General features: G+C 43.2%; 1 protein-coding gene across 2 annotated transcripts in view; it reads right to left on the reverse strand.

The window, feature by feature from the left end:
• The window catches only part of UBE3D (ubiquitin protein ligase E3D), a 192,063-nt gene extending 166,158 nt beyond the window's left edge, over positions 1-25,905 (reverse strand). For both annotated transcript variants that reach the window (XM_030199073.1, XM_030199074.1), the window contains exons 1-2: positions 25,830-25,905; positions 13,433-13,628 (exon numbers count right to left, since the gene is read on the reverse strand). In XM_030199073.1, the coding sequence (XP_030054933.1) occupies positions 13,433-13,628; positions 25,830-25,892 (259 nt within the window). In that variant the 5' untranslated portion in view covers positions 25,893-25,905. The remainder of the gene's footprint in view (positions 1-13,432; positions 13,629-25,829) is intronic.
• Between the last annotated feature and the right edge of the window lie 1,238 nt (positions 25,906-27,143).

Genomic DNA, 27,143 nt, shown 5'->3' on the forward strand with positions numbered 1-27,143 from the left:
ATTTTGAAGCCAATTTACTACGTATCTGAGGCGGACTATTTGAAGAACCTACCGGTTGGGTGTTATAAGGGGCCATCTTTCATAGAAAACCTTCAGCCTCCCTCCAACCGACAAGTCATCCAGCACGGACACTTTGACAGCAGCTATGCTCTGCTGGAGCCAGTCAAAAGCTCGTTCCCTGCTTTGACTGGGGAGCAGCAAGGGCCTTAGGTGCACGCTATTGACAAGAATGAGCACACTGGGTTTGAGCCTAAGCAGGCTGGTGAGAGGAAGTGGCATACCTATGTCTCTTTGAATAGTAGGTACCCCTCTACAGCTTGCCTAAAGACCTCCTGGGCTGAGGAGGCTGATGCAGAAGTTGCCCAGCGGGAGAGAGAAGAGATAGTATATCAATGTGCTTTTTGATTTGGTCAGTAACCTCCTCAACCTTCTTTCCAAAAAGGTTATCCACCCAGCATGGGGCACTCGCCAACCTCTGCTGAACTGACTGTTCCAAGTCAGAAACACACAGCCATGAGAGTCTGTGCACTGCTATACTTTGAGCAGAGATCCTGAAAGCTACGTTGAAGGTGTCATAGGCGCCCCTAGCCAAGACCTTCTGGTTGCTTGGCCAGCTGGCGCACTGACTCAGCCTGCTCTGGTGGGAGAGAGTCTGCCAAGTACATCAGCTTGCACACCGAGTCCCGCAAGTATATGTTTGTAAAGAGCTGGTAAGACTGTATATGGGACTTGAACATTGAGGCCTGGAACATCTTCCTCACAAAAGAGTTCAAGGTCGTAGCTTCTCTGCCTAGTAACCACGTCACTCATGCTCCACAAAGTTCTTCAAACTTGTTATAAAGCCCAGACTGGGCATATCGGTGCCACGTTACCCACTTGTGAGAATTAAGTGATCCAGAAGCATTGACAGGTTTTATCTGTGCGTGAAACTTTTGATAAAGCACACTGTATGATTGCCTATTCCTGGATTACCAATTTGTCAGATGTTTTGTGCTGTTCAGATGTTTGGACACAACGTGAGTTTGGACATGCTGGACATCGCAAATGTGGCAAATGCATTATCTGTGCAGTTACGATGGAAACCACTTGCTTTTGGGATAGTAATGGTTGAAAGTGGATTAATTTATGCTGCTCCACTCTCTGCACTTCTAAAGCAGTGATTTATTTAATTATTTTCCCTTGCAATGTAAAATATATTGGATAAATTAAATGTATGTTAAAAACAAGGTTTATAGAATATAAACACTGTATTACTACTGGGGAAATTGAGGCGCTTCTGGTCAAGCACTGTCAAGCCTTTCATCACACTTTTGATCAGTAACAGTGTTTAGCTATTGATCAAATTCAAGAGGCGATGTGTCACGGCTTTTATATCAAAGGGAACAGAGATGGATTTATCAGCTTCAAACTGTAATGCCCACTGGGCTCAATGGTCCTATGGAGTGGGAGGCATTTTATTAAATTCCCGCATGGGTGTTTTTGCATATTTGGGTTTGGCCCTTTAAATATTTGGATAATGATGTAATTTCCTAGGTGATGCTGTTTGTTAGCATTTTTAATCTGTTGTCATCATTTTCAGATTTCCCTCCTGAGAAAGAACATGAAATGAAGGGGCCCTTGTTGAGGATCTGGTCTACCTGTGCGACAGTGTTTCTTTTGCTTTCCTGGACAATGGCTATGTTTGAAATCGCCTGTTGAAGTTTGAGGCTGGCATTTTTGTCTTTCAGCTGAGAGATAAGGTATTCATTGTGCACAATTTAAAAGCTTTATTCTGAGCTCAATATGAAAATTTGGGTTTATTGAATGCCTATTGAAATAAAGACTATACTGTTTAGTTATTTTACTGATTTCTCCTTTTTTGGGGGGAGGGGATATTGTTTTTTTTTTCTCCTGCGGAGTTGTTTTCCGTTGTTCCTCTTTTTGGGTTCACTATAGAAACCAATGATAGAAGTGACTTTGTGGGGAGGTTACATTGTGGTACCCCCTGTGGTAGTTGAGACTTCAATTGTTTAAATTCTTTACATATAGAGTTGGTCTTTGTTCATTGGCATTCTTCATCAAAATATTTTGTGTATTATTTATGAAGTAGACATTTTGCTTTCCAATTGTTTATTGATCTAACAGATGATTCCACCATTCATGTACATTGAGGTGGTTATTTTTTTTCCAGTGAAGCACAATAACGTGGGAGGCCAGTGCCATCATTATGTCAAAATAATTAGTAGAAGAGTTCTGAAATAGAGAGTTGCGGACTGATAGTTTGGTATGAAATATGAAAATCAGAGTTCAATGAGAGAATCTTAGATATTTTATCCCATATCACTATCCAATAGGTGTTAACATTAGGACAGTGGAAAAGTAGATGTGTGAGAGAGACATTTGAGACTGAGCAGGACCAGCATGTAGGAGAACGGTGACTTCTTGTGACTTTTGCTATTTTAGCTGGAGTCCAGTATGCATTGTGAAGGATGAAGAAAGAGGATTTCGAGATTCCAGCAGACAAAGTTGGGCGATTAGCTTTAGACCAAAATAGCTGCCAATTCACAGTGGGAATGACTAGTGAAGTAGTTAAATTTGCTGATGACACAAAGTTGTTAAATCACAACAGGACTGTGAAAAATTACAAGAGGACATTATGAGACTGGGCATCCAAATGGCAGATGACATTTAATGAGAGCAAGAGCAAAGTGACATATATAGGAAAGAGGAACCAAACCTATAGTTACATGATGAAAAGTTCCACATTAGGAGTCACTGCCACCTAAATCCTTAGGAAAAAGATCTAGGTGGCATTGTTGAGGATGCGATGAAACCCTTTACTCAGTGTGCAGTGGTGTCTAAGAAAGCAAGCAATGTTAGGAATTATTAGGAGTAGCCTAGTGGTTAGTACAGTGGACCTTGATCCTGGGGAACTGGGTTCGATTCCCACTGCAGCTCCTTGTGACTGTGGGCAAGTCACTTAACCCTCCATTGCCCCAAGTACAAAGTAAGTACCTGTATATATGTACACTGCTTTGAATGTAGTTGCAAAATACCACAGAAAGGCGGTATATCAAGTCCCATTTCCCATTAGGAAAGGAATGGAAAACAAAACGAGAATATTATAATGCCTTGTATTGCTCCTTGGTGTGACTGCACCTCAAATATTGTGTGTAATTCTGGACACTACATCTTGTTATGTGCCGAGTACAATCGAGTGAGATATAAATGCTGTAAATAAATAAAGATATAGCAGAATTACAAACGGTACAGATAAGGGCAACGAAAATGATAAAGGGGATGGGACAACTATCCTATAAAGAAATGCTAAAAGGCTTGGCTCTTGAGCTTGAAAAGAGAAGCCTGAGGAGAAATAAGATAAAGATCTATAAAATATGGAGTGGAGTGGAACAGGTAGACATGAATTGCTTGTTTACTCTTTTCAAAAATGCAAGGACTAGAGGGCATGCAATGAAGCTACCAAGTAGTACATTTAAAACAAATCAAAGAAAATATTTCTTCACTCAACGTGTAATTACACTATAGAATTTGTGGCCAGAGAATGTAAAAGTCTATAAGTCATTATTAAGATGGACTTGGGAAAATCCATTGCTTATTTCCAGGATAAGCAGCATAAAATCTATTTTACTCCTTTAAGATCTTCGGTCTGTCTCAGTATGGCAATGCTTATGTTTCTAACTGTGATTATGCTAGAGAAAGCTTACTGCATTATTAAAGTGCGGCGCCATGTCAGGGACAGGCTACTGAAACGGTGAGCGTGTTTGAAGAGATTCTATTAGAAGTACCAAGCCCTATGAGGAAACAGGACTGGCTATGTCTCTTTTGTACATAAATAAAAAGTGTTTTACTTTTTACCTGCAACTTGCGTGTGCCGCATTTTGTGAGGTCCTGCAGCCAGTAGCTAATCCATACTAGCACAAGCCCCCAAATCCTTTACCAACTTCTCCGAATTTTCACCAAAAAAAGTAACTTGTCCCGAAAAGGAAATCTACTGAGGCAAGTTTTAGAAGTAGTATCTTCAGACCAATTACAGAGTCATAAAAGATACTAAGACACCACACTACTGCCAATTCTTGTGCAGAAGCTCTATCATGTCATAAAGGGTGCCTACTACATAAGCTAGACTCTCCTTTTGAAATGAACTGGATCCACATCTTACTGAGCCAGACCATGACCCTCTTCCTGTTATATCCAGCGAAGACAGGCTCCTGATACATAGGCGCTGCACACAGCTGCTTGGAGACTCAGTGCTGAGACATCAAATGCTCGTTTAATCAAAGTCTCCAACTTGCTATCATGAATATCCTTCAAAGCTAAACCCCCTTCTACTGGGATAGCGGTCTTCTTAGTAACCACTGTCACCAAGGCATCCACCTTAGGCTGCTTCAACTGTTCTTCTTCCTCAAGCAATAAAGGATAAAGTTTGGCCATGGCATAACCTACCCTTGGACCTGATTCAGGAGTTTCCCACTCAGTTGTAATAAGTGATTGAATTGTTTGATGGATCAGAAAAGCATTGGAAGGTTTTCTGGTACCTACTAAAATAGGATCTGCTATAGGAAGTAGCTCCTGAACAGGATCGTCTAAAATACAGTCAGCCCTTGATTCAACAGACTAAATGGTGGGGGGGGGGGGGGGGAGGATGGTGTCTGTAATTGCCTAATGTCGAAGTTTCCGGGGGAAATCTAAAAAGTAAAATGTAAAAATCATAATAAATTTGTGTGTATGTGTATATATACACACACACACATATACACACAAACACACAATTTAAAACATAAAAATGAATACAAATTAAATGTAAAAATGATGTATACCATCAGCATTTGCACATAATGGTGCAGATATCCTCTCCTTACTTATCTTTTTACCAGCTATTTGGTCTTCATGTTTAAAGACTTGAGTGTTTCATGACAGGACCTGCCAGAATAGCTGAGTCTCACCCGCAATGTACACTTGTGACAGGTGCCGCTCATCTTTTGTAATTAAATCATTCAGCTACATCTGGAAAGGCTCAATTCCCTCTCTGTGTCAGCGCTGCCTACCTCTTCATGTGGTAGACTGTTGTGTAACCTGTGATGCTTCCGAAATCACCATGAGCATCCATCACTTGCTTGAAAGTTGATGCTCGGATGTTTCACAGGTTCCTGTGCAGCAGCATTTAATTCCACTCCACTTATGTTGACACTACATGAATGTTGTTAAACATACCATTTGTATACCGCCTCTTCCAAATCTTTCTCTTACACTACTTTCATATGTTTTCTAGCTCTTACACCATTTGCACCTTCAACACTAAACTTAAGAGCAAACTTAGTTTCAGCTTTCATTTTTTTAATACCTGAAATGGTTTGTTTCTTGACGACATTTTCTGCACAAAGTTGGGCAATTGAAACCGCACTTTCCAATTAATCTCTTCTCTCTACTGTTATCACTAGGTTTTGAAGCCACTGTTTATCAGTAAGCATATGGGGTCTACAGTACACAGATACTACTAAACACTGACCACAAAGACACTGATAATTGTTAGGGCTCAATTATCAACACTAATTGGCTTGTTATTCAATTAAACTGTGCACACAAATTGGATGCATGCCCAAATTTCAAGCACAATTCAAGGCGCCATATATAGAATCCAGGAGATTATGTCTATGTGGGAATATGAGGAGAAAGATACAATGGTTGTTCTTCCCTTAGCTACAGCCTAGGAACTGTGGAATTATACTGAAACAGAAGCATAAGTTGAGCTTTGCCTTGTAAAATCCTTTTTTCCTTTTCATAGGCTTTCCCCCACCATTCGGTGAAAAGGCAGTAGCACTGTGACAAAAAGTGCACTCTCACAGCCATGTGCTGGCTCCCATCGAGTGATTAGTGTTTGGCACACTCTGCTAGACTTCCATGTGGTGCTGTGGCCTACCGCGGATCTTCAACACAGCTTCAGCTTTAACAAAAACAAGAAACTGCAGTCCACAGCTCAAGCCCCCTTGGGAATAACCAGTAAAAAAAGGAAACCTCCTCACAGTGGCGTACCTAGGGTAGTTGACACCCGGGGCCCGTCATTTTTTAACACCCCCCTCCAAAATCCAATACTAGGCATACTGAGAATACAAAACACTCAGGACCTATAGAACATTCTACCATACCATAAGCAGTAATTTCTACGAGTCACACAAGGAAAAGGAAAGCATCTTAAACACTACAGTGAGCACTAGAACACCAATTCACCTATTGTAAAACGAAACCAGACAGAATAATACAGATCGTCAATCCTGCACAGTCAAAGCCAACTGAAAGCCATGTCTTTTCACAAACACAGATACACCCTAATCCACTATAAAATAAGTAATCATAAACTTTCTATTTTAGACAAAAATTAAACTGAAACCCCAAGATGCCTGACTGCATACAATGCAACACCACAGAAACAGAAAATGTCCCCTAGTGCTGTGCAAAATATAAAGACAGCAGATGTAAATTTGAAAAAACTAACAAATACCAATCACTACTTTACAAATTAACAAATAGAAATAAAACAAATATAGAAAATAAAATAATACCATTTTATTGGACTAATACATTTAGCTTTCAGAGGCCAAAACCTCCTTCCTCAGGTCAATACAGTATAGTGCTGTTACAGTATCCTATCCTGACCTGAGGAAGGGGGTTTTGTTCTCCGAACGTTAGCCAAAATGTATTTTAATTAGTCCAATAAAAAGATTACCTTATTTATATGTTCTATTTATAAACATTTAGTAACACAGCTACAATACTACTTTATCCTAAAGCAAAAAAATAAAAATATATATTTTATTTACAGTTTGTTGTCTCTGGTTTCTGCTTTTCTCATCTTCTTTTCACTGTCTTCCTTCCATCCAGCATCTGCCTTCGCTCTCTCTCTGCCATCCAGTGTCTGCCCTCTCTGCTGTCCCCTCCATCCAGTGTCTGCCCTCTCTGTCTGCCCTCTCTCCCTGCCCCCTCTCCCTGCCCCTTCCATCCCTTCCATCCACATCTTCTATCTCTGCCCCTTCCATCCATTTGCCCCAGTCTGCCCTCTCTCCCCCTTCCATCCACTGTCTGCCCTTTCTCTCTGCCCTTTAATCCACCATTTGCCCTCCCTCTCCCATGCATCCAGGGTCTGCCCTCTCTCGCGCTCCCCCTTCCATCCAAGATCTGTCCCTTCTCTCTCTGCCCCCTCTTTTCAGCCCCCAGTTCCAGCCCCTTTATTCCACCTGGGCGTCCCTTTCGATTATGCCCCTCATAGTAAGCTAATCCTACAGTGTGTGACTTGAGCAGGACTGTACTGAGCTATAGCTACACCCTGTGTGACTCACCCACTGATACCCTCATGTCCATGCCAATGAGAGGAGCTGGGCTGGGAACAAGCTTTGCACTCCTCTCCATATCTGCATCTTTTACAACTGCACTTCTCGCACAGCCTTTGGTAGGGTGGTGGACTTGAGTGTGCAGGTCCAGTGAGAAGATGTTGTAGCTGTGATGGAAAGGCCTCTTTTGACTGCTCATGTTTATGTTTCAAGTCCAGCACCTAAATATTACATACAATAGGAATCCCCAGACCCCATTTTACAATGATAGAAAAGCTTCCAAAGCATTTGCTGCTTTTTATTATGAAACAAAACAGCTGCTGCTATTGCTAAAGGACTTAAGCAGAATTCATCCTCACCTCTGCTTTCAGTTCAAATATATCCCCCTATAGCATTGTTCAGTTTGTTCATCTATGTGCTCCAGATTTTGAAAAGAAATAGTGGCCTTGTTTCTTGGTTTAGTCAGGTTGCATAAATTTCTGTAACACAATGGTATCAGTCCACATAGAAAGAATGGTTGGCTTCATGGGACCAGCAATCACCTGCCTTCCCCCACCCCACCACCTTTCACATGATGCCCCTCAAGCATACTGGTTACTTGAGATCCACCTTTCTTATGCATGAGAGATGCTACTGTGAGTGTCTGTATCGGGCCCTGTTCTCTTTTCTGTGCCTGTGTCCGCAAACTACAGCCAGGAGCATGCAGCAAAAGGGGCAGACATTGGTATGTGGTAAAATCTGCAGCTGTGCAACTCTGCGACGGTCACGGCGGAGAGGGGAGTCAGTCAGGAGGAGCCAAACACTGAGGAGACCGAGACGTTACTCTGCAGCAGCAGCAGGAAGGGTGAAGGCCAAGGCGCGCAGGGTGCCGCAGGGGGAAGGCGTCTGGCGTCATGACGTAGTAGTCCAGATGGGCGCCTGGGCGGGACTCGTCACGGACTCGGAGACTGAGAGGGAGGGAGAGAGAGAGAGGAGCCGCTGCCGCTGGAGGAGACAAGTGAGCCCGCGAGCTGCAGAGGTGTAAAGGCGCGCGCCGGTGCAGCGTTAGCAGGAGACGGTAGAAGAAGTTAGAACACCCCGTCGTCACCCCCCCATTGGCTTGCACCCGGGGCGGTCCACCCCACCGCCCCCCCCTCGGTACGCCACTGCCTCCTCACTATCCCCTAAAGCAGTCCCCTTTCACATAGTTTGAAAAATCTCACTACTTGGGAAACAGTTCTTCTAATTTTCCACAAAGTTTGTGTCTCTTTCCAATATGTTCCTATTGCCCTCTTTTTTTTAACAAATTAATTAACTTAGTCAAGGGGAGGGAGAAAATCTGACTCCTCTGAGATGTCCCCTGACCTCTAGAAAATAACAAATCTCTCTTTTTTTTTAAACTAAGTAGTGGAGAACACCTTGGTCAACTAATTACCAGTTCTCCAAATGGACCAGGAGTTCCATCTATAACTAGTCCAGAAGCTGCACAGTCCATCCATCACAATCTGCTGAGACAGAGGAATACTGAAGACCTAAGGCTGAACAGTGACTTTATAGGGCAGAACCCACAAGTCTTTACTCTGTCTCCATGTGCTGGCTAATGAGCCAAACCTACAGGTCAGGACTGGACTGGTCTGGTAAGAATACTAAGGAAGTACTTTTGATTACAAAACAAAAGAAAACAAAACAGGTCAGGGATAACCACCAACAGAAAGGATGTAAACTTGATCCACATATATCCAGGAGACAAGACTTTAGATGGAAACGATACACTGAGTTTGTCCCCTTTTATTTCAGTTTTACTACTACTACTAATTATTTCTATAGTGCTACTAGACATACATAGCGCTGTACACATTATAAGCAGGAATTTTCTCTGTCCCTAGAGTACCCACAATCTTTTGTACCTGGAGCAATGGAGGGTTAAGTGACTTGCCCAAGGTCACAAGGAGCTGCAGTGGGAATCAAACCCAGCTTGCCAGGATCAAAGCCTGCTGCATTAAACCATTAGGTCACTCCTCCACTTTTGGGAGAAAGAAAGGACAAATGAATTATTGTGCAACAGAGCTCTGCTAGCATGAAATCATTCATGAGCCAGCCCTCCGCCTTTAATATCCTGGTTGTTCTTCTATACACTAATGCTCAGAACCAAATCAGTGTCAATCATGACTTGGAGTCAGCACTGCTGCATAAGGGACACATGCAGCCATTACATTTCATTTAAGCCCAGGAGAACCACAGCTAGGAAAAGGCTATGAAATGCTTGACTAGGAAGCAGAAGGATGCCAACACTTCACAATCAGATCAAGAAACAATTGTGCTCATAATCAGAAGCTACGCATTTCAGTTGATCACTATTTTAGGAAACAATTTGCCCCTTCTATTTTAGGAAAAAAAAAAGATATAAAATACAATCCATCGGAAACCTGCTCCAACTAGAAATATAAGGAAGCATTGAGCTTAGCACTGAGCTTTTAAGTACTTAAAAGTAAGCCTCAGACAAAGTTTATCAAATAAATCCCAAACCTACACATCTTAATCAATGTTTTATCTACTGTAAGCACAGATATAAGTCTGCTGATGCTATCCGATATGTAGTCAGTGCTCAGACAATGGTCTTCTGTACACTATGGCAGTATATGAACTGCCTTCTATACATAGATATCGCTACTGGAGTGGAGGAGTAGCCTAACAGTTAGTGCAGCGGGCTTTGAGCCTAGCGACCTGGGTTCAATTCCCACTGCAGCTCCTTGTGCCCTTGGGCAAGTCACTTAACCCTCCATTACCCCAGGTACAAAAGCATTGATTGTGAACCCTCTAGGGACAAAGAAAGTCCCTGCCTATAAAAGTGTACAGCGCTGTGTAAGTCAAGCAGTGCTACAGAAATGATTCGTAGTAGTAGCTTAATGAAGTTACTGCAGTTTTGAAGCATAGTTCTGAAAACACTCAAACCAGAATGATTTTAAAGGAATGCAGGGAACTGCAGTGAATCTACAGATAGGAATGGAGGGAAACATAACGGGAATACACAGAATAGGCAGGTGAGACAGAAGGGAGGATGGAAATGAAGATAACCTCCTAGTGAACAGTCTCTACAGAAACAGACAGACAGAGGACAGATAGTGCAATCTGTGAGTGCAACGCCGCACAGAAGTGTACTAAGAATAAAACAGATAAGCACACGAAGAAAGTACACGCAGGTGACATAAAAACAGATAAGTAGGAAGATAGACCCTTTCACAAGAGCAACAGATAAAGGTGGACAGGAGAACAGGGAGAAAGAAATGGGCAACCGGGGCAGAGAGTACAAATACCCTAATTGGCATCTGCCCGCAACCTCAGAGTCATCTTCGACTCCTCCCTCTCCTTCTCTGCTCATATCCAGCAGACAGCCAAGACCTGTCGCTTCTTTCTCTATAACATCAGCAAAATTCACCCCTTCCTCTCCGAGCACACCATCTCTCATCACCTCTCGCCTTGACTCCTGCAACCTACTCCTCACTGGGGTCCCACTTAACCATCTATCTCCCCTTCAATCCGTTCAGAACTCTGCTGCCCGTCTTATCTTCGGCCTAGATCGATATGCTCATATCACCCCTCTCCTCAAGTCACTTCACTGGCTTCCAATCAGGAACCGCATACAGTTCAAGCTTCTCCTACTAACCTACAAATGCACTCAATCTGCAGCCCCTCATTACCTCTCTACCCTCATCTCCCCTTAACGCTCCTACCCGTAACCTCTGCTCACAGGACAAATCCCTCCTCTCAGTACCCTTCTCCACCACCGCCAACTCCAGGCTCCGCCCTTTATGCCTCGCCTCTCCCTATGCTTGGAATAAACTCCCTGAGCCCATATGCCAAGCCCCCTCCCTGCCCATCTTCAAATCCTTGCTCAAAGCCCACCTCTTCAATGTCGCTTTCGGCACCTAACCATTGTACCTCTATCCAGGAAATCTAGACTGCCCCCAATTTGATTGACTGCACTTTTGTCCTTTAGATTGTAAGCTCCTTTGAGCAGGGACTGTCCTTCTTTGTTAAATTGTACAGCGCTGCGTAACCCTTGTAGCGCTTTAGAAATGTTAAATAGTAGTAGTAGTAGATGCTGAATAGCATCTGGCCAGCCTAAAATTTCTCATAATCTGTGATGTGCAAAAATATGTCAAGAATTCAAATGGCTCCCAACGTCAGCACTTTCTATTACATCAGGCTTAGATACATTACTGAAATATCTTGAGGATGCAGGGCTTCTTGCATTCTAGGCTCACTAGAGAACTGGAACCAGGTGAATTAAGAGGCCCAATGCTATATGTGCTAATGGCACTAAAAAAAATAGTAATAAATACTATAGCATGAAATTTTAGTCAATGCTATTCTCCAAGCCAAATCCTGTAGAAATCATAGCAAACTTACAACCTAAGCTTTCTGCAGCACAGTGCCCTGCTGAGCAGAAATGATGCTAGCAGCTGGTCAGTGCTGGAATTAGTTTTGTCTCTTTTCAGCTGCTGCATTGAGAAGTGCGAAGCTCACAGCTATGTAAAATTTCCCAAAAAGACTTAACACAGCAGTGCGACTACTGCATTAATACCAAAGGTCAAGAAGGCACTAATTGTACACACTATAAGCACATTTCTGTATAGTATTCTCCTACCACAAAACAATCAAATTGAATCCACAATGGCAGAATTACAGCACCACTGAAGGCTAGCTAAAAATGTTTGCTACCATGGACAGCTCATGATAAAGTCACATGCCAATCAAGAACAACAAAAACAAAAGGTACTTTCTATTCTTTTCCCTTTCCTACCCAGCACTGCAAACAAAATTTTCCCTTATATGCTCCTTCAATATTAGCCCCAGTTAGGGGAGCTAAGGCATGAAGGGAGGGGTATCAAGGTGCTCATTATTAGGAACACCAACTGCTGCTCTCAGAGGGAAAATTTCACCATTAATGAAAATCTGTAAACTAAAAAAATGATACTGTTCAAACTTCCTCATATCAATCAATAAATCTGTAAACTAAAAATATGATACTGTCCAAACTTCCTCATATCAATCAATAAAACGTGTGCTTTCATATTCTATGCTTCAGTGTATACTTGTACCTATCTGAATTCATCTCACCTGATACACAGCCTCAGTTCACTAAGGGACAGATATATTAGGCTGTTTTCCCATAGATACAAAACAGGAAAAACCCTTCAAAAGATTTGGCTCTTAGTATCTAAAAGTTTTTGGGTGCTAGATGGCTAACATCCAACCTGGTTAGGAAACATCTGCAACACACTTAGCAAACTCAGTAGCATTTGGCTCAGCCACGCTCATTGTCCAAGTGTTGCAAAAATGCACTTTATTTGAAAAATGGGATAATCACACTACAGTGTCTACGGTGGAAATGTCAAAGGTTAAAGTACAAGAACTGAAATATAACACAAGAACTCTAACAGGAGAGGAAGGGATTGAGAACTTAGAAGTTGGTATGAATGGGCAGACTAGATAGCCTGTATGGCCTTTTATCATTTCTATGTATCTAAACAGGAGAAAGTCCAGCTCAATTTCCAGAAAATGATGGCGAGTTTCTTCTGGAGGTCAATCCTGATTGGAAAAGACATGGTAAAATTTCAATAATTAAAAGCTACAAGTTTTTCACCAGTTGTGCACAGATCTACCTGCCTTCCTACTTCCCCCAGCCTTCCTCTGACTTACCCACAGAGTGACAACTTTCAGTCTCATAGGCTGGAGGGCAGAGCAGCATTTCTCTGAGTGACCTTCACAAAGGCACCTCTTACACACTGCACTGCCCTCCACCCTCTTTCATTTACCACTGCAGTGACAGCTTTCATGCTTACACTGCCAGCCTAAATTCTGTGTCTATTCACAATAACCCCCCCCCCCCCCCCCCAACACTTTTTTAGAGTTGGGAGTTCTATTTTTCCCAGTAGACAATGGACACAAGCAATAATTTAATTCTTACTGTGAAATTTCCTTTGCACTGATGCTGTAATCTTTTTCCCAATGTCACTCTTTTCAGTGCATGTTTGTAAAATATTTCTCTGCAACAATGTACCCCAGATAAAGAAATGCGGCAACAATTTAAAAATAGTTTAAAACATAAAAGTCTAACTCTTCATTACTTGTGCTGATGTCAACCTGAACCCGTAGTCTCATGTGTAAGCCATCTCCAGAGACGTACTGCAGTCCTCGACAGGAGGATGGAGCAATCCTGACCCCTACTGGTAAGTCAATAGTTTCACAGTGTTCAGCAGCCTTTACTTCCAGCAATGTCGGAGTCACTGAAATGTCCACTGGCAAGTGTTCTTCAAGCTGACACCTGGGCAGAAATTCACACATAAAAATACCAACAATGTTCAGTACTTTGAATAGCCACAGAATGATAAAATCTCATTAATGATCACTGATTACATCTAACATATATTTTCTAAATGCAAACATCTATGAAAAATTAAACACAGAAGGATGAGTTTTGTTAGCTTTGGTACATTATTACTTTTGGTTGGTCACTACTGGTTGCTATAAATCCTCTAGAGACAATAAGAAGAGCATGTCTCATTATCCATGAGATTTTTTAATTGGTATCTGAGCAGAACCTGAAAGAAAAGGGAAACCAGACAAAAAAAAAAAGAAAACACAAAGATAAGACAGAAAGAATCAGGAAGCAGTAGAGAGGATACCAGAAATGGTTTGGGGTGCAAAAATGTAAAGTTTGAAAGAAATGTTTTGGAGTTGATATACATTGTGTGTGAATGGTCATCAACACATTTACCCCCTAATTATATACCGCTGGGTGCCCCAATGTTATGTTTCATGCACAAAGCTGCAGTGCAATTTATAGAATAAAGTCAGTTGCATATATGGCTTAATTCAATAATTTGCTATAATCGGCCTTAACTGGAACCAATTAGCAGCTACATGTGTAACTGCTGTTGGTCATTATTCTATAGTTGCGTGCTCAAATTCCAGAACACACAAGAGACATGGATGGGTCCAGGGGTGTGCTGGTAAATTTTTAACAACGGGCTCTCTCTCCGGGCATAGCTGGCCCTGAAATTTGGGGGGCGGGGGGAATACATGCCTCTCTCTCCCCTCCCTTGTGCGGGCACGCTAGGCATATCTTTGCCGAGCCCCACCAGCCAATAAATGGACTGCCACCATTCTGGCTCTGAGCAGCATGATAGAACCTTCTTGCGCTTGCATGAAAAGTCCCAGCCTGATGCTCAGAGTCAGAAACAAGGAGCAGGGAGCAGCAGCAGTCTATTTACTTGACTGGTGGGGCCAGCAAAGTAAAAGAGAATTCAGGAGGGGGCCGAAGCCCACATTTTGGGAGTCAGTTGTTAAAGTAGCCAACCGGCTCCCCCAAAATTCTTAAAAACTTAACAAATGGCTCTCGCGAGCCCGTGAGAGCCCGCTCCAGCACACCACTGGATGGGTCAGAACATGTCAGGTGGTTAGGCACACAGGTTATTGAATACTATCAAGTACGTTCCTAGCTGCCTACAGTTAGGTGTGACCACTTACACTAGCCTTTGTACTCGTGTAAGTGCCCGCTCCTAACATTAAGCGCCTAGCTACAGATTTACACTAGTATTCTATAACAGCAGTTCTGTGTAGAGCTCCCATTATGAATTCTCACTCAGCGTGCATCATCCTGGCACACACAGTCCACGCATAACGCCAACGAAGATAAGTCTGTTGATTGTTTATAACATTTGGGGCGAGTAGCTCGAAGTCTGTATGAGGAAGGAAGGGAAGGAAGGGCGTGTGCGATGATGTTTGATGACTGTGTACCCTATCCAGACTCGTTTGGTTAATGGGCACAATAGTGTACTGAGCACAGCATATTAAAAATGTATAAAGATTGGACTAAAATAATACATTCTGGTGTTACTGAGAATTGAATAATTTCCGACACCAGTTATATGTTTGGTTCCCTCACTTGATTATTAATTTACCTAAATTTTAGTGCCATTTCTTGAATTTACCCCTTAGCAACTAACAGTACCTTTATTTGCTTCTTTGTGGTCACAACAGGAGGATATCTAACTCTACTCACCATGAGCAGATTATGCCTGCAGCCACCAACAGTAAATTGTATGTTAACTATTCAACTGGGAACTCACTTTGTTCACAACAGATTCCAGGTTCCAGTATCAAACAACTGACTAGTTAGTAGTTCATGAGACAGGCAAACAGCAAGAAGACATCAGCAAATTTCTATTGCTGTATTTGGAGGATTTTAAAGAATAGTAAGACAAAAAAAAAGGAGAAATTAGGTTTTACCTGATAATATTCTTTCAATTAGTCCTTCCCACTATTCCAGAACATCTCTCTCTCTCTCTCTCTCTTGGCATCCAGCTTCTCAGTATTTAAGTACTCAGGCAGTAAGGAGAATCTCAGAATAAACACAACAACCATAAAAAGCATGCCAACCTAACAATAACCAGACAAGCAAACATGTGTGGACTTCTTTCATCTTTGGACAACCTGTACAGAACAGGAGATAAGCAGGAAGCACCATGCAAGGTGACAGTCAGTTTAGTCGCACTGACTAAACATCTCAGAAACCTCGGGCGGGCCTCTGGAATAGTAGGAAGAACTAATGGAAAGAAAATTATCAGGTAAGACATAATTTCTTCTTCCATTATGTAGCTTTCCACTATTCCAGAACCTGTGGGATGTTCAAAAGCAATCCCTAGAGTGGGTGAGAACCTGGCATCACTGCCCTGAAAACCAAAGCCCTAAGACTGGTTTCTGAGCATGCCGCAACTTCCACCCTGTAGTGCTTGGCAAGGTATGCAGCATCACCACATTGCTGCCTTGCAAATATCTGCCGGAGACAGTAGATATTCTCCACCCAGGATGCCGCTGTACATCTGTACAATGAGCCTACAAGGCCTGCTTCCCCCCCCCCCAAACAAATAAGCGGACACAATAGTCCCCTTCAGCCATCCAGCAATTGTGGGCCTGGAAGCCATGAGACCAAGCCTCTGTTTACAAAAAGAATAGTCTATCCAATTTGTGAAACTCATTCATAACTTCCAGATATCTAATGAGAATTCTACGTACATTGAGAAGCTTCAAGGAAGAATACAGAGCCTCTTCATCCTCTCTGTGAAAGGATGGAAGATCCACAGATTGGTTAAGATGAAATGCTGATACCACTTCCAGAAGGAAGGAACCATGCACAAGACCCCCACCTCCGAAAAGCAAAGAAAGGGATCCTGACAAAAGGGAGCCTGAAGCTTCAAAACCCTATGTACCAACGCAACAGCCACCAAGATGCTGTCTTTAGCGTAAGACCTTTCAAGGAGGCCTTCCGAAGTGGTTCAAAAGGAGGCATCTGAAGAGCCCGAAGGACTAAATTAAGGTTCCATTCTGGAAACGGCATACAAAAAGGAAGGCAACAAGCGGCCCGCTCCCCTCAAGAATCAAACGATATCCAAGTAAGCCACAAGAGACATCTTCTGTAGTCAGCCCCTAAAACAGGCCAAAGCCACAATCTCAACTTTTACAGAACCCAACACCAATCCTTTCTGAAGGCCTGCCTGGAGAAACGATATGATGTGCGCGATCTGAGCAGAGAAGGGAGAAAGCCCACACTCAGAACACCATCCCTCGAACATCCTCCACACCCGCGCATATGCATGGATGTAGAACTTTACCAAGCCTGAAGCAAGGTAGCAATAACCAAATCAGAAAAAAATTTTCATCGCAAATGAGCCCTTTCAATGACCAAGCCATAAGACCAAAGGGGAACGGATCCTCAATGAGTATCGGACCTTGCTTCAGTAGGCCGTGTACCTACAGAAGACAGAAAGGACCCCGTCTAGCAGTCAAATCAGGTCTGTCTACCACAGCCTCTGCAGACAATCCAGGGCTACGAGAATTATTTGACCCTGATGCAATGTAATCCTTTTCAACATGTGGCCTACCATGGGCCAAGGAGGAAAGATGTGTCTCCAGCCAGGGCTGCAGTACAGCATCGATCCCCATTGAGCCCAGTTCTTTCCAAAGACTGCAGAACTTAGGCACGTTGGCATTCCTTTTCGTCACCATCAATTCCAAAAGCGGAGAACCCCATCAGTCCACACAGTCAGCTGAAATCCTGACTGGATAGTTCCTATTTGTCATGTCCCCTACCTCAACGCAAGTGGCGTCCTCAGGCTGTGCAGGGTACCGTCGACATGCACACTTGACTGGCACAGCCCTCAGCCATGTGTGCATGGTTCTTCTCTGGCTGCAGGCTCCTTGATTGCTTTGCTTCCACCCACCTGGGTCTGCTCTTCCTCTGCCTGGCTTCCCTTGCTTCTCTCCTGTTGGTCTTCCAGTTCCTCCTTCCCCTGCTCTTGTCCTATGACTGTGCCCCTTCTCCCTGCTGATGTCAGACGCCAGCACTTTATCAGCTGAGCTCTCCCTAGACTCCTTGCTTTGGCTTCTACTTTGGTAGGTGTTACTTGCTCAGTAGTGTGCTTCTCCTCTACTTTGTTCTTCGTTACTGACTCTGACTGTACCTGGATTACTCTTGTGTCTGCTGCCTGCTTACTGACTCTGCCTGTACCTGGATTACTCTCTTGGCCTGCTGCACTCTCTTGCCTGCTGCCTGTCTGGCCGTCACGTTCATCACCCCGCTTCCTGCCTCCACCTCGTAAGCCCTGCAGGCCGCCCACACCTAGGGTCTCATTGTCGGAAAAAAGCTCAGAGAAACGAAAGTGAGCAAAGTCTCATTAAAACATTCTGCACTGCCATGAGCTCCAAGAGATTTATCAACCACTGAGACCCCTGTTCTGTCCAGGTGCCCTGTGCCAGATGGATCTTGTAATGAACTCGCCAACCCAACTTGCTGGTATCCGTTGGCACCAGCTCCCATTGTGTTATCAGAAAGGGAGATGACAGTCAAATTCCTGCATAGTCTGTCTGGCAACCAGTGTCCAAGAAAGATGAAGGTCGTATTTGACACCAGAGACCAGAGATTCCTGTAATGGCCGCATATGAAGCCCTTGCCCATGGCACCACTTCCATCGCCACCGTCACTGACCCCAGAACCTGGACATAGTACCAAATCATGGGCCTGCCTTGACTGAGAAGACAAATTTGTTGGACCAGCTTCGACTTTCTGTGCTCCATGAGGAAGATCATCTCCTCTGCTGTGCTGAATAGTACACCCAGATACTTCAGCGTTTGAAATTGAGTTAGTCTGCTATTCTTTAAATTGATCACCCAACCCCACGACTGTAAAAGATGGACAACTTTGTCTGTCACTGCCACGCTGTCTGAATAGGACGATGCACAAATGAACCAGTCGTTAAGATACGGGTGAACTCCTGATTCCCCTGGCGCCGAAGGGTTACTACCACCACCACCATAACCGCGAAGGAAGGTCACCACCATAACCACATTTTGGAGCCATGGTGAGACCGAAGTAGAAAAGCCCTGAACTGGAACAGACGGCCCAACACTGCAAAACATAGAAACCTGTGATGCATCCACCAGTGTCTCTGCTTGGCCTGGGGAACTGGAATAATGACCCGGAGCACCAGCAAGGAATCTACGGTGGCTTGAACCTCAATAGCCTTGGTTCCCTTTCGAAAAACAGACTTATGACTAGGTTGGTAACGTCCACTGTCTCAAAATTGAGATTGAGAGCCCCCTTAAGATGGACAACCAGAGGCTTTCAGCTTATCCTCTGACAACTGCTGTGGCTTAGTTTTCCCCAAGTTACTGAGATCTTCTCCAAATAGACACTTGCCCCAAAACAGCAGTTTAACTAGATGCGACTTCGACATTGAATCCAATGTCCAATGCTGCAACCAGAGTTGCCAACGTGTCCGTGACAGCCAAGGACATACTGCGGGCCACAACATGTCATAAATAGCATTTATTTATTTATTGCATTGTATCCCACATTATCCCACCTATTTGCAAGCTCAATGTTGCTTACAGAGTATGGTAATGACAATCATTTCATTTCATGATAACAGGTATGGTTCTTAGTGTTTGAGGATTACGTAAGGGAGGGTCAACAGAATCGCTTCATGATAATGGGAACAATTAGTTAAAGTTTGAAGGTTAGGTGAGGGAAGATAGAGGAAGGTGTTAGGTAGGATAGAGGAGAGCTGTATTAATTGTGTGGATTGTTCAGGTAGTTTGTAGGTTATGTGTTTTCTTTATAGGCTTTTTGGAAGAGATGTGTCTTCAGAGATTTGCGGAAGTTTGTTATATCATCAGTAGCTTTCAGGTCTGTAGGTTAGAGCGTTTCATAGCTGCGTGCTCAAGTAGGAGAAGGTAGTGGCGTGTATCTGCTTGTATTTAGTCCTTTACAGCTGGGGAAGTGCAGATTGAGAAATTGCGGGATGATCTTACAGCGTTTCTGGGAGGCAAGTCCACAAAGTTTAGCATGTAGATTGGGGCGTCTGCGTGAATGATTTAATGTACAATCGTGCAAATCTTGAACGCAATGCGTTCTTTGAGTGGGAGCCAATGAAGTTTCTCTCTTAGAGGTTTTGCACTTTCATATTTAGGTTTTCAAAATATGAGCCTAGCGGCGGTTATTCTGGGCTGTCTGGAGTTTTTTGATAGTCTGTTCTTTGCAGTCAGCGTATAGTGCATTACAGTAGCCCAGGTGACTTATTACCATTGACTGTACCAAGGTGCGGAAGATATATCTCGGGAAGAAAGGTTTTACTCTTTTGAGTTTCCACATGGAGTGGAACATCTTCTTCGTTGTATTCTTCACATGGGTATCGAGTGTGAGGTTTCGGTCGATTGTCACTCCAAGAATTTTAGGTTTTGTGCGACGGGAATAGAACAGTATGGTGTGGTTATTTTGGAGTAGTTGTTTTTGTTGTGTTGTGAGGTTAGTACAAGATATTGTGTTTTCTCTGCGTTGAGTTTCAGTTGAACGCATCCGCCCAGGAGTGCATAGTTGGAGGCTTTGGTTATCTTATTGGTGATTTCGTTTAGATCATCTTTGAATGGGATGTAGATCGTGAATCGTCTGCATATATATAGGGATTGAGGTTTTGGTTGGCTAGACGTTTGGCTAGCGGTATCATCATTAGGTTGAAGAGAGTTGGTGATAAGGGGGATCCTTGGGGAACTCCGCATTCAGGTGTCCATGGGGGTGACATGTCCTCATTGGTTGTAACTTGGTATGATCTTGTGGTCAGGAATCCTTTGAACCATTTGAGAACTGTGCCTCCACTCCAAAGTATTCTAGTATGTGTAGTAGTATTTCATGGTTAACCATGTCGAAGGCGCTGGACATGTCGAATTGTAGGAGGAGTATGTGTTTCCGGTTTGCAATTGCTTGTTCAAACGAGTTTCATTGCAGATTACCTAGTACCATTTCGGTGCAGTGATTTAACCGGAATCCTGATTGAGATTCATGCAGAATTGAGTGTTTAGTTAGGTAGTCAGAGAGTTGTTTGGTCATTATGCCCTCCATGAGTTTAGTTATGAGTGGAATAGATGCTACTGGGCAATAATTGGTTAGGTCCATCGTGCTTTTCTTAGCATCTTTTGGTAATTGAGTGAGTAGGATGTTTCCTTTCTCCGTGGGAAAGAGACCGTTTTGAAGCCTGTGGTTTATGTGCTTCGTGAGGTCTTTTTTGAATTGTTTGGGGACGGTTCTTTATTAGGCTATTGGGGCAGATGTCTAGTTTGCACTGTGACTTAGCGTATTTTCCGAGCCATTTGAGAATTCAGCTGAAGATATCGTGTCAAACTTGGTCCAGATCGATCTGCTGGGCATTCCCCAGGTTTGAGTCTATGCATTCAAGGATGCTTGGTGTATTCAGCTGTGTAGTAGGTATCATGAGTCAAAGCTTTATAAGTTTTTCGTTGAAGTACTTTGCCAACGTTGGTTGCAAATGGAGTGTCTGTGTGTTAGAGGTGACCGGTGTAGTGTAGGCAATCCCGCTTCCAGCTGGGCATTAAGGCACCTGTCTTGTGTTGCGATTGCTGATGCCACTTCAGGCATGCTCTTGCTGCGAACAAGCTGCACACTGTCGCTTGAAGACCCAAAGAGGCAACTTCAAAGGCTTGTTTAAGGAAGCCTTCTAGCCCCCTTCCACCGGCTGAATGCTCTGTCAGGCCCGGAGGCTGTAAAATGGCGGCTGTGCTCCACATGTGATCAGCCAAAAGCTACTCTTCACTACCAGTTGGCCCTTACAAAATGGTGCCTTGTTCCCGCGCTCTCCGCATTAAACTGTACACAGACCCTGCTAAAGAGCCTGAAAGAACCCTGCATGTTCAGATGCTGCACCAAATCCAAGATGTGCTGCTGCTGCTGCTGTTTCCTCCATGTCCCACAGGATTCCTGGCTTGCACAAAATGCAACACCCCAATGCTGACCAGCAGATTCCATAGCGAGGAGTACCACTTAACTGCCTCCAGGGGAGTCGCTATCATCCCGACTGTCACAGGTGCAGCACAATGTGTCCCGAGCAGTGGAGTCAGGATCCCTCCCCTTCACAAAGCAGAACTTGCAGCCCTCCAGTGGTTCAGAGTCAAACTTAAGTCAGACTTACCACTAACTGTTGTCATACTCAAGCTCACAGTCTCCACAAGTCTTACCACAGAAGGGCTCTGTCTCACACTCTCCAGCGAACCATCTTTCCCCTTTTTTTTTAAAGGTGTTGTGCTGGAAAAGGGGAATAGGAAAGAGAGGAAGGGAGGGAAGAAGTAAATTCATGGGGCTCCACAGAGAGGAATCTGAAGACCTCATAAGAACAAGCATTGCCATATTGGGACAGACCAAAGGTCCATCATTCCTTGTATCCTGTTTCCAACAGTGGCCAATCCAGGTCACAAGTACCTGGAAAGATCTCAAAACAGTAAAACAGATTTTATGCTGCTTATCCTAGAAAAAAAGCAGTGGATTTTCCAAAATCCATCTTAATAATGACTTTTGAAGTTGTCTTTAGGAAATTATCCAAACCCTTTTTTAAACCCTAGTAAGCTAACTGCTTTTACCAAATTCTCTGGCAATGAATTCTCGACTTTAATTACACATTGAGTGACATATTTTCTCCAGTTGTTGTAAATTTACCACTTAGTGGCTTCATTGCATGCCCCCTAGTCCTAGTATTTCTGGAAAGAGTAAACAAGCAATTCACCTCTACCTGGTTCCCCCCTCTTGTGCCCCCCTTCCCGGTGCAACTCAAATTCCTGGTGGTCTAGTGACCTGATCCCCCTCCATCATGGAAGCCCACACCAGATGTATTCCATGTATTAACATAGGGGGAAAGAAGAGCAAACAATAGTCAGCATGGTTAAAAGGTGAAGAGGAAAAAGGCTATTAGAGCCAAAAGAATATCCTTCAAAGAAGAAAAAGGATCTGAATAAAGAAAATAAGAAAACATAAGCACTGTTAAGTTAGATGCATAGCATTGGTAAAGAAGGTTAAAGAAGAATATAAAGAAAAACTTGCTGTGGAGACAAAAACTCATACTAACACCTTATTCAGGTACATCAGAAGAAGAAAGCCTGTGAGGGAATCCGTTAGATCATGAAGGAGGAAAAGGAGCACTCAGGGAGGACAAGGCTATAGTGGAGAGATTGAATTAATTCTTTGCTTCGGTCTTTATGGAAGATGATGTAAGAGATCTATCTGTAATTTCAAGAGTGAAGATGAGGAGAAACTGAAAGAAATCTTGGTGAGCCTGGAAGATATAATGAGCGAAATCAACAAGTTAGAGTGATAAATCACCTGGAACAGATGGCATACACCCCAGGGTACTGAAAGAACTCAAACATGAAATTGCTGATCTACTGTTAGTGATCAACAACAACTCATTTAATCAAGACTCTACTGTAGTATTTATTTATCCATTCATGACATTTATACCCCACATTAACCCGAAACAGATTCAAGCTCAATGTGGCTTACAAACAAACAATAAAGTGAATAAAATATAATAATGTACAGAAACACAAATTACAATAAGTTCAAGAAGCAAATTAATACATGTGCAATAAGTAACCAGGGATTTAGACTATCTCAAGGACAATCAAATAATTTCTCAGACTTAGTCATCCAGATCCTCAACTAAGTCTGATTTCCAGAATGTCCACAAAAATATTCATGATTTCAACAATCTGCAAACATCTGGTCTATAACCAGGATAACTTGCATGCTTTGACCCTGAAAGTTGGATTTCACCCAGGGAACAACAGCGTTTGGGAAATCTCCAGGTGCTACTTCAACCCCCTTAAAACATCAATGGGCTGCACAATAGCATATTAAAACCATCAAACTGTTTTTATCTATCTCTTGGAAATGGAGCATCTAAACATGATGTGCCCTGTTCATACATTCCCTGGAGAGTGCTCTTGGGTTCAGAGCCAGTGCAAGGGTGGTGGGTGCCTTTCAGCTTTACCCCTCCCCCAAGATTTTTTTTATAATTAAACTCAACAATCACCATCATCAAATGCAGTTTTAAAGTATGTGCTGATCCTTCTTTGAGTTTGTTTGTCTTGCCAGGCACTATTTATTTTGCTTTGTCTGCAGCTGCTCACAAGAAGCTGCTGCCCTAGGAGAAAGCTTAGTCTTGCCTAATGGTTCGGCCAGCCCTGCTTGGGTTTGTACAAAGTATCTTTTGTAAGAGATGACACAAATTTGGGTCTGGAACCATTGCTGTGCCTTGAGCACTGGTTCTCAACCAGTGTGTCACCAAATATTTGTCATAGACAGCAAGCTTGTGCTTTCCTTAAGAACCATATGTGCCTGAAAGCTGGGAAGACCAGAGATCCAGAATCAGGTATTCTACTTGAACTCCCCCTAACTGGTCTTTGCTTCCCCACTACTCCTAGTGATAACTGTTGCCATCAGCCCCAACTGAAATGTTGCAGGTTTGATGTTCATAGGTTCTATCTGCTACATAGTTTCTGAGTACATATTTGCAGGGTTTTGTGTTACTTCACAGCACAGAAGTGAGGAATTCTGTGTTGGTGTTACCGAAGTGATACCGGAATGTGAATATATATTTATTTTGTATAACAAACTGTAAGAAGAAACATTCTAGCTCCACACTCTGTGTAGAATCTAAATGGGGTAAAAGTTTATTGATGTCGACAATAAGTTTCGTGTGAATTTGTCTACCATTCAACCCCATATCACAAAGCTGTACCAGATTCTTCACTGATAAAGTAAACAAAATTAAAACAACAACTTTAAAAACAATTTATAAACAAAATTGGGAGGCAAATGAGAATAGATAGGTGTGGAGTGCCTGATTTGGAAAGCCCTGCGGGCCTCAGGTTTAGGGCACAGTGGGAGCCACTTTGGGTCACCCTCCCATCCAAAGCACGAAGTTTACTGCTGAATTTTTGACCCTTCTTAGATGCTCTTTTTGACCCGTCACTAGGCGGGGAACCTGTTGATAGTGATGCTATTGTGTAGTACTTTCTGACAAATAGGACCCCTGGTTTAAACTATATCACTCTGGCAGTCTTTTTAGGTATATAGGATGTCATGACAGGCACCACCGCATTTGATATTGGTGAGAGACCCGAACAATACATATCGTTGAATTTGTAGGGAACATAGGGGGGGACTGGGTAGAGGGTGGGACTGGGTGGATAGGAGGATAGGCCCCGGAAGGGAGGGAGGGGGAGAAAATATAAATGCTGTATTGTAATTTACTGTGTTGAGCGTATGGTGTTAGATGACAACTTTTTGTAAGTAACTTCTTTGACAAGTATCTGTTCAATTGTCAATTTTTATTAATAAAAACGATTTAAACATAAAACAAAATTGGTTAAAGAATATTTTATATTTTACTTGCATCATTTTGACAACAATTAAATATTTAGGTTTGTTTGGTTTGAAGGGGTGTTCAGCAAAGAATTTTAGTGTCAGTGTGCACACACATGAACATCATCTGTCCGTTGCACCACAAAGAAAGATAGATTGACAACCACTGACTGACCTAAAGGAAGTGGACAAATTAAATGGCCTCTTTCTATATTTAGTTTCCTTAATACTAACCCTACACTTTGCCAAGTTAGTCTCTCATTCTACTGGACAGATGATTCCAGTTTATGCTTATGAACAACACTGGGCTGTGATATCTCCTAGACATTTGCTAGAAGGCACTGTTGCTGCAGGGCTAGGAAAGCAACTTCTTAATAACTAATCGCACATCAGTATCCTACTATCCTCTTAACTACACATTGCCATACTATAAAGAAGTACAGCTTTCATACACTAATCAAAGCAAAGACTAAGACGAGGTACAAATAAGGGTAAACGTTTTACTAGGCTAACTTACCCCCACCACTTTTACAAAGCAGCGCTAGCGTTTGCCGGAGCAGTAAGTTCAAAGTTGAACGGGCTGTGTCCGGCATTACCGCGCAGTTTGTAAAAGGGGGTGGGGAGTAAAACAGCCAAATAAAGGTTTACGCTTAGACTCATTCAATCCCGAAACTGCAGGGGGGGGCTGCACTCCAGCAACGTCAGCGCAGCCAGCCCTCCCTCCCTCGCTCGCCCATGATAGCCAACAGTATAATCACCCCGAGAATGAGGAGGGCGCTCTGCGATTCACGGCGAACCTCCAAAAACACGCCAGTCTCCATGACGGGACGATAGATACTTACTGACCCGCAATAACGTAACGCGCGGTCGGCCTGGAGCTCAAGCTCCAGAAGCAAGAGGAGGTTTTTGGGCATCCTGAACCTACAGCGCCACCTTTGGCACCACCACAGCAACATCTGAGGTTAGGAAGAGGATAAAAATATAGTAGCACGGGTTATAGAGTAGACTTTGAAGTGTTTTCATGTATGAGCTTAATCTTATTGTACTGGAGTATATAATAGTGTCAGGGGAAAAAAACCCACACACAACTCTCACGGGAAAAGATGTTCTGTTGCCTCTGGTCTACTCTCTAGTTCTTCACACTTCACACCTTCTGTATGGTTCAGGCAGGTGATGCGTTGTATAAAGTTCTGCTTAGATATGCTAATGTTAGGCAGAAAAGCAAGTGTAAATAAATAATAAACTTCCTGCTTTACCTTGTACGTGTGTAAGTCACTAACTCAATGGAGCTTTCAAAATGTCAAACACGATTCAAATCTCACAGTCACAGGAAAATACCTACCGTATCTGAATAGAACTTCAACTTGCTTTGAGCTTGTGTGAGCTAAATACCAAAATCCCTTCTCTTCCCTATGTTAGAGATTTGCTCATGCGGGTATATTATTGATCTGCATTGACCAGAAGAAGGCAGGTAAGAAGAGAGTGCTGGACTGAGGGAGTCACAATTTATATAGTTCTCCCACTCCATAGCTAATCCTTACCAATCTCGGGGTGACTAGGTTTGCAGGGATGTAGAGCAGAATAATTTGCCCAACAAGATAAACTCATATGTGCTACTTTTTGTGTATACCCTACCTCGATTGTACCTGTCCTCTTCAGGGCACAGACGTATAAGTCTGCCCAGCATTTTCCCTGCCTCCCAACCACCAGCCCCGACACAGGACCGTATAAGTCTGCTCAGCACTATCCCGGCCTCCCAACCACCAGCCCGCCTCCCACCACTGGCTCTGCCACCCAATCTCGGCTAAGCTCCTGAGGATCCATTCCTTCTGAACAGGATTCCTTTATGTTTATCCCACGCATGTTTGAATTCCGTTACCATTTTCATTTCCACCATGCCCGCGGGAGGGCATTCCAAGCATCCACCACTCTCTCCGTGAAGAAATACTTCCTGACATTTTTTTTGAGTCTGCCCCCCTTCAATCTCATTTCATGTCCTCTCGTTTCTACCGCCTTCCCCTGTCCGGAAAAAAATTTGTTTGCGGATTAATACCTTTCAAATATTTGAACGT

The sequence above is a fragment of the Microcaecilia unicolor genome, chromosome 3 (assembly GCF_901765095.1).
Source record: "Microcaecilia unicolor chromosome 3, aMicUni1.1, whole genome shotgun sequence".
Lineage (NCBI taxonomy): Eukaryota > Metazoa > Chordata > Amphibia > Gymnophiona > Siphonopidae > Microcaecilia > Microcaecilia unicolor.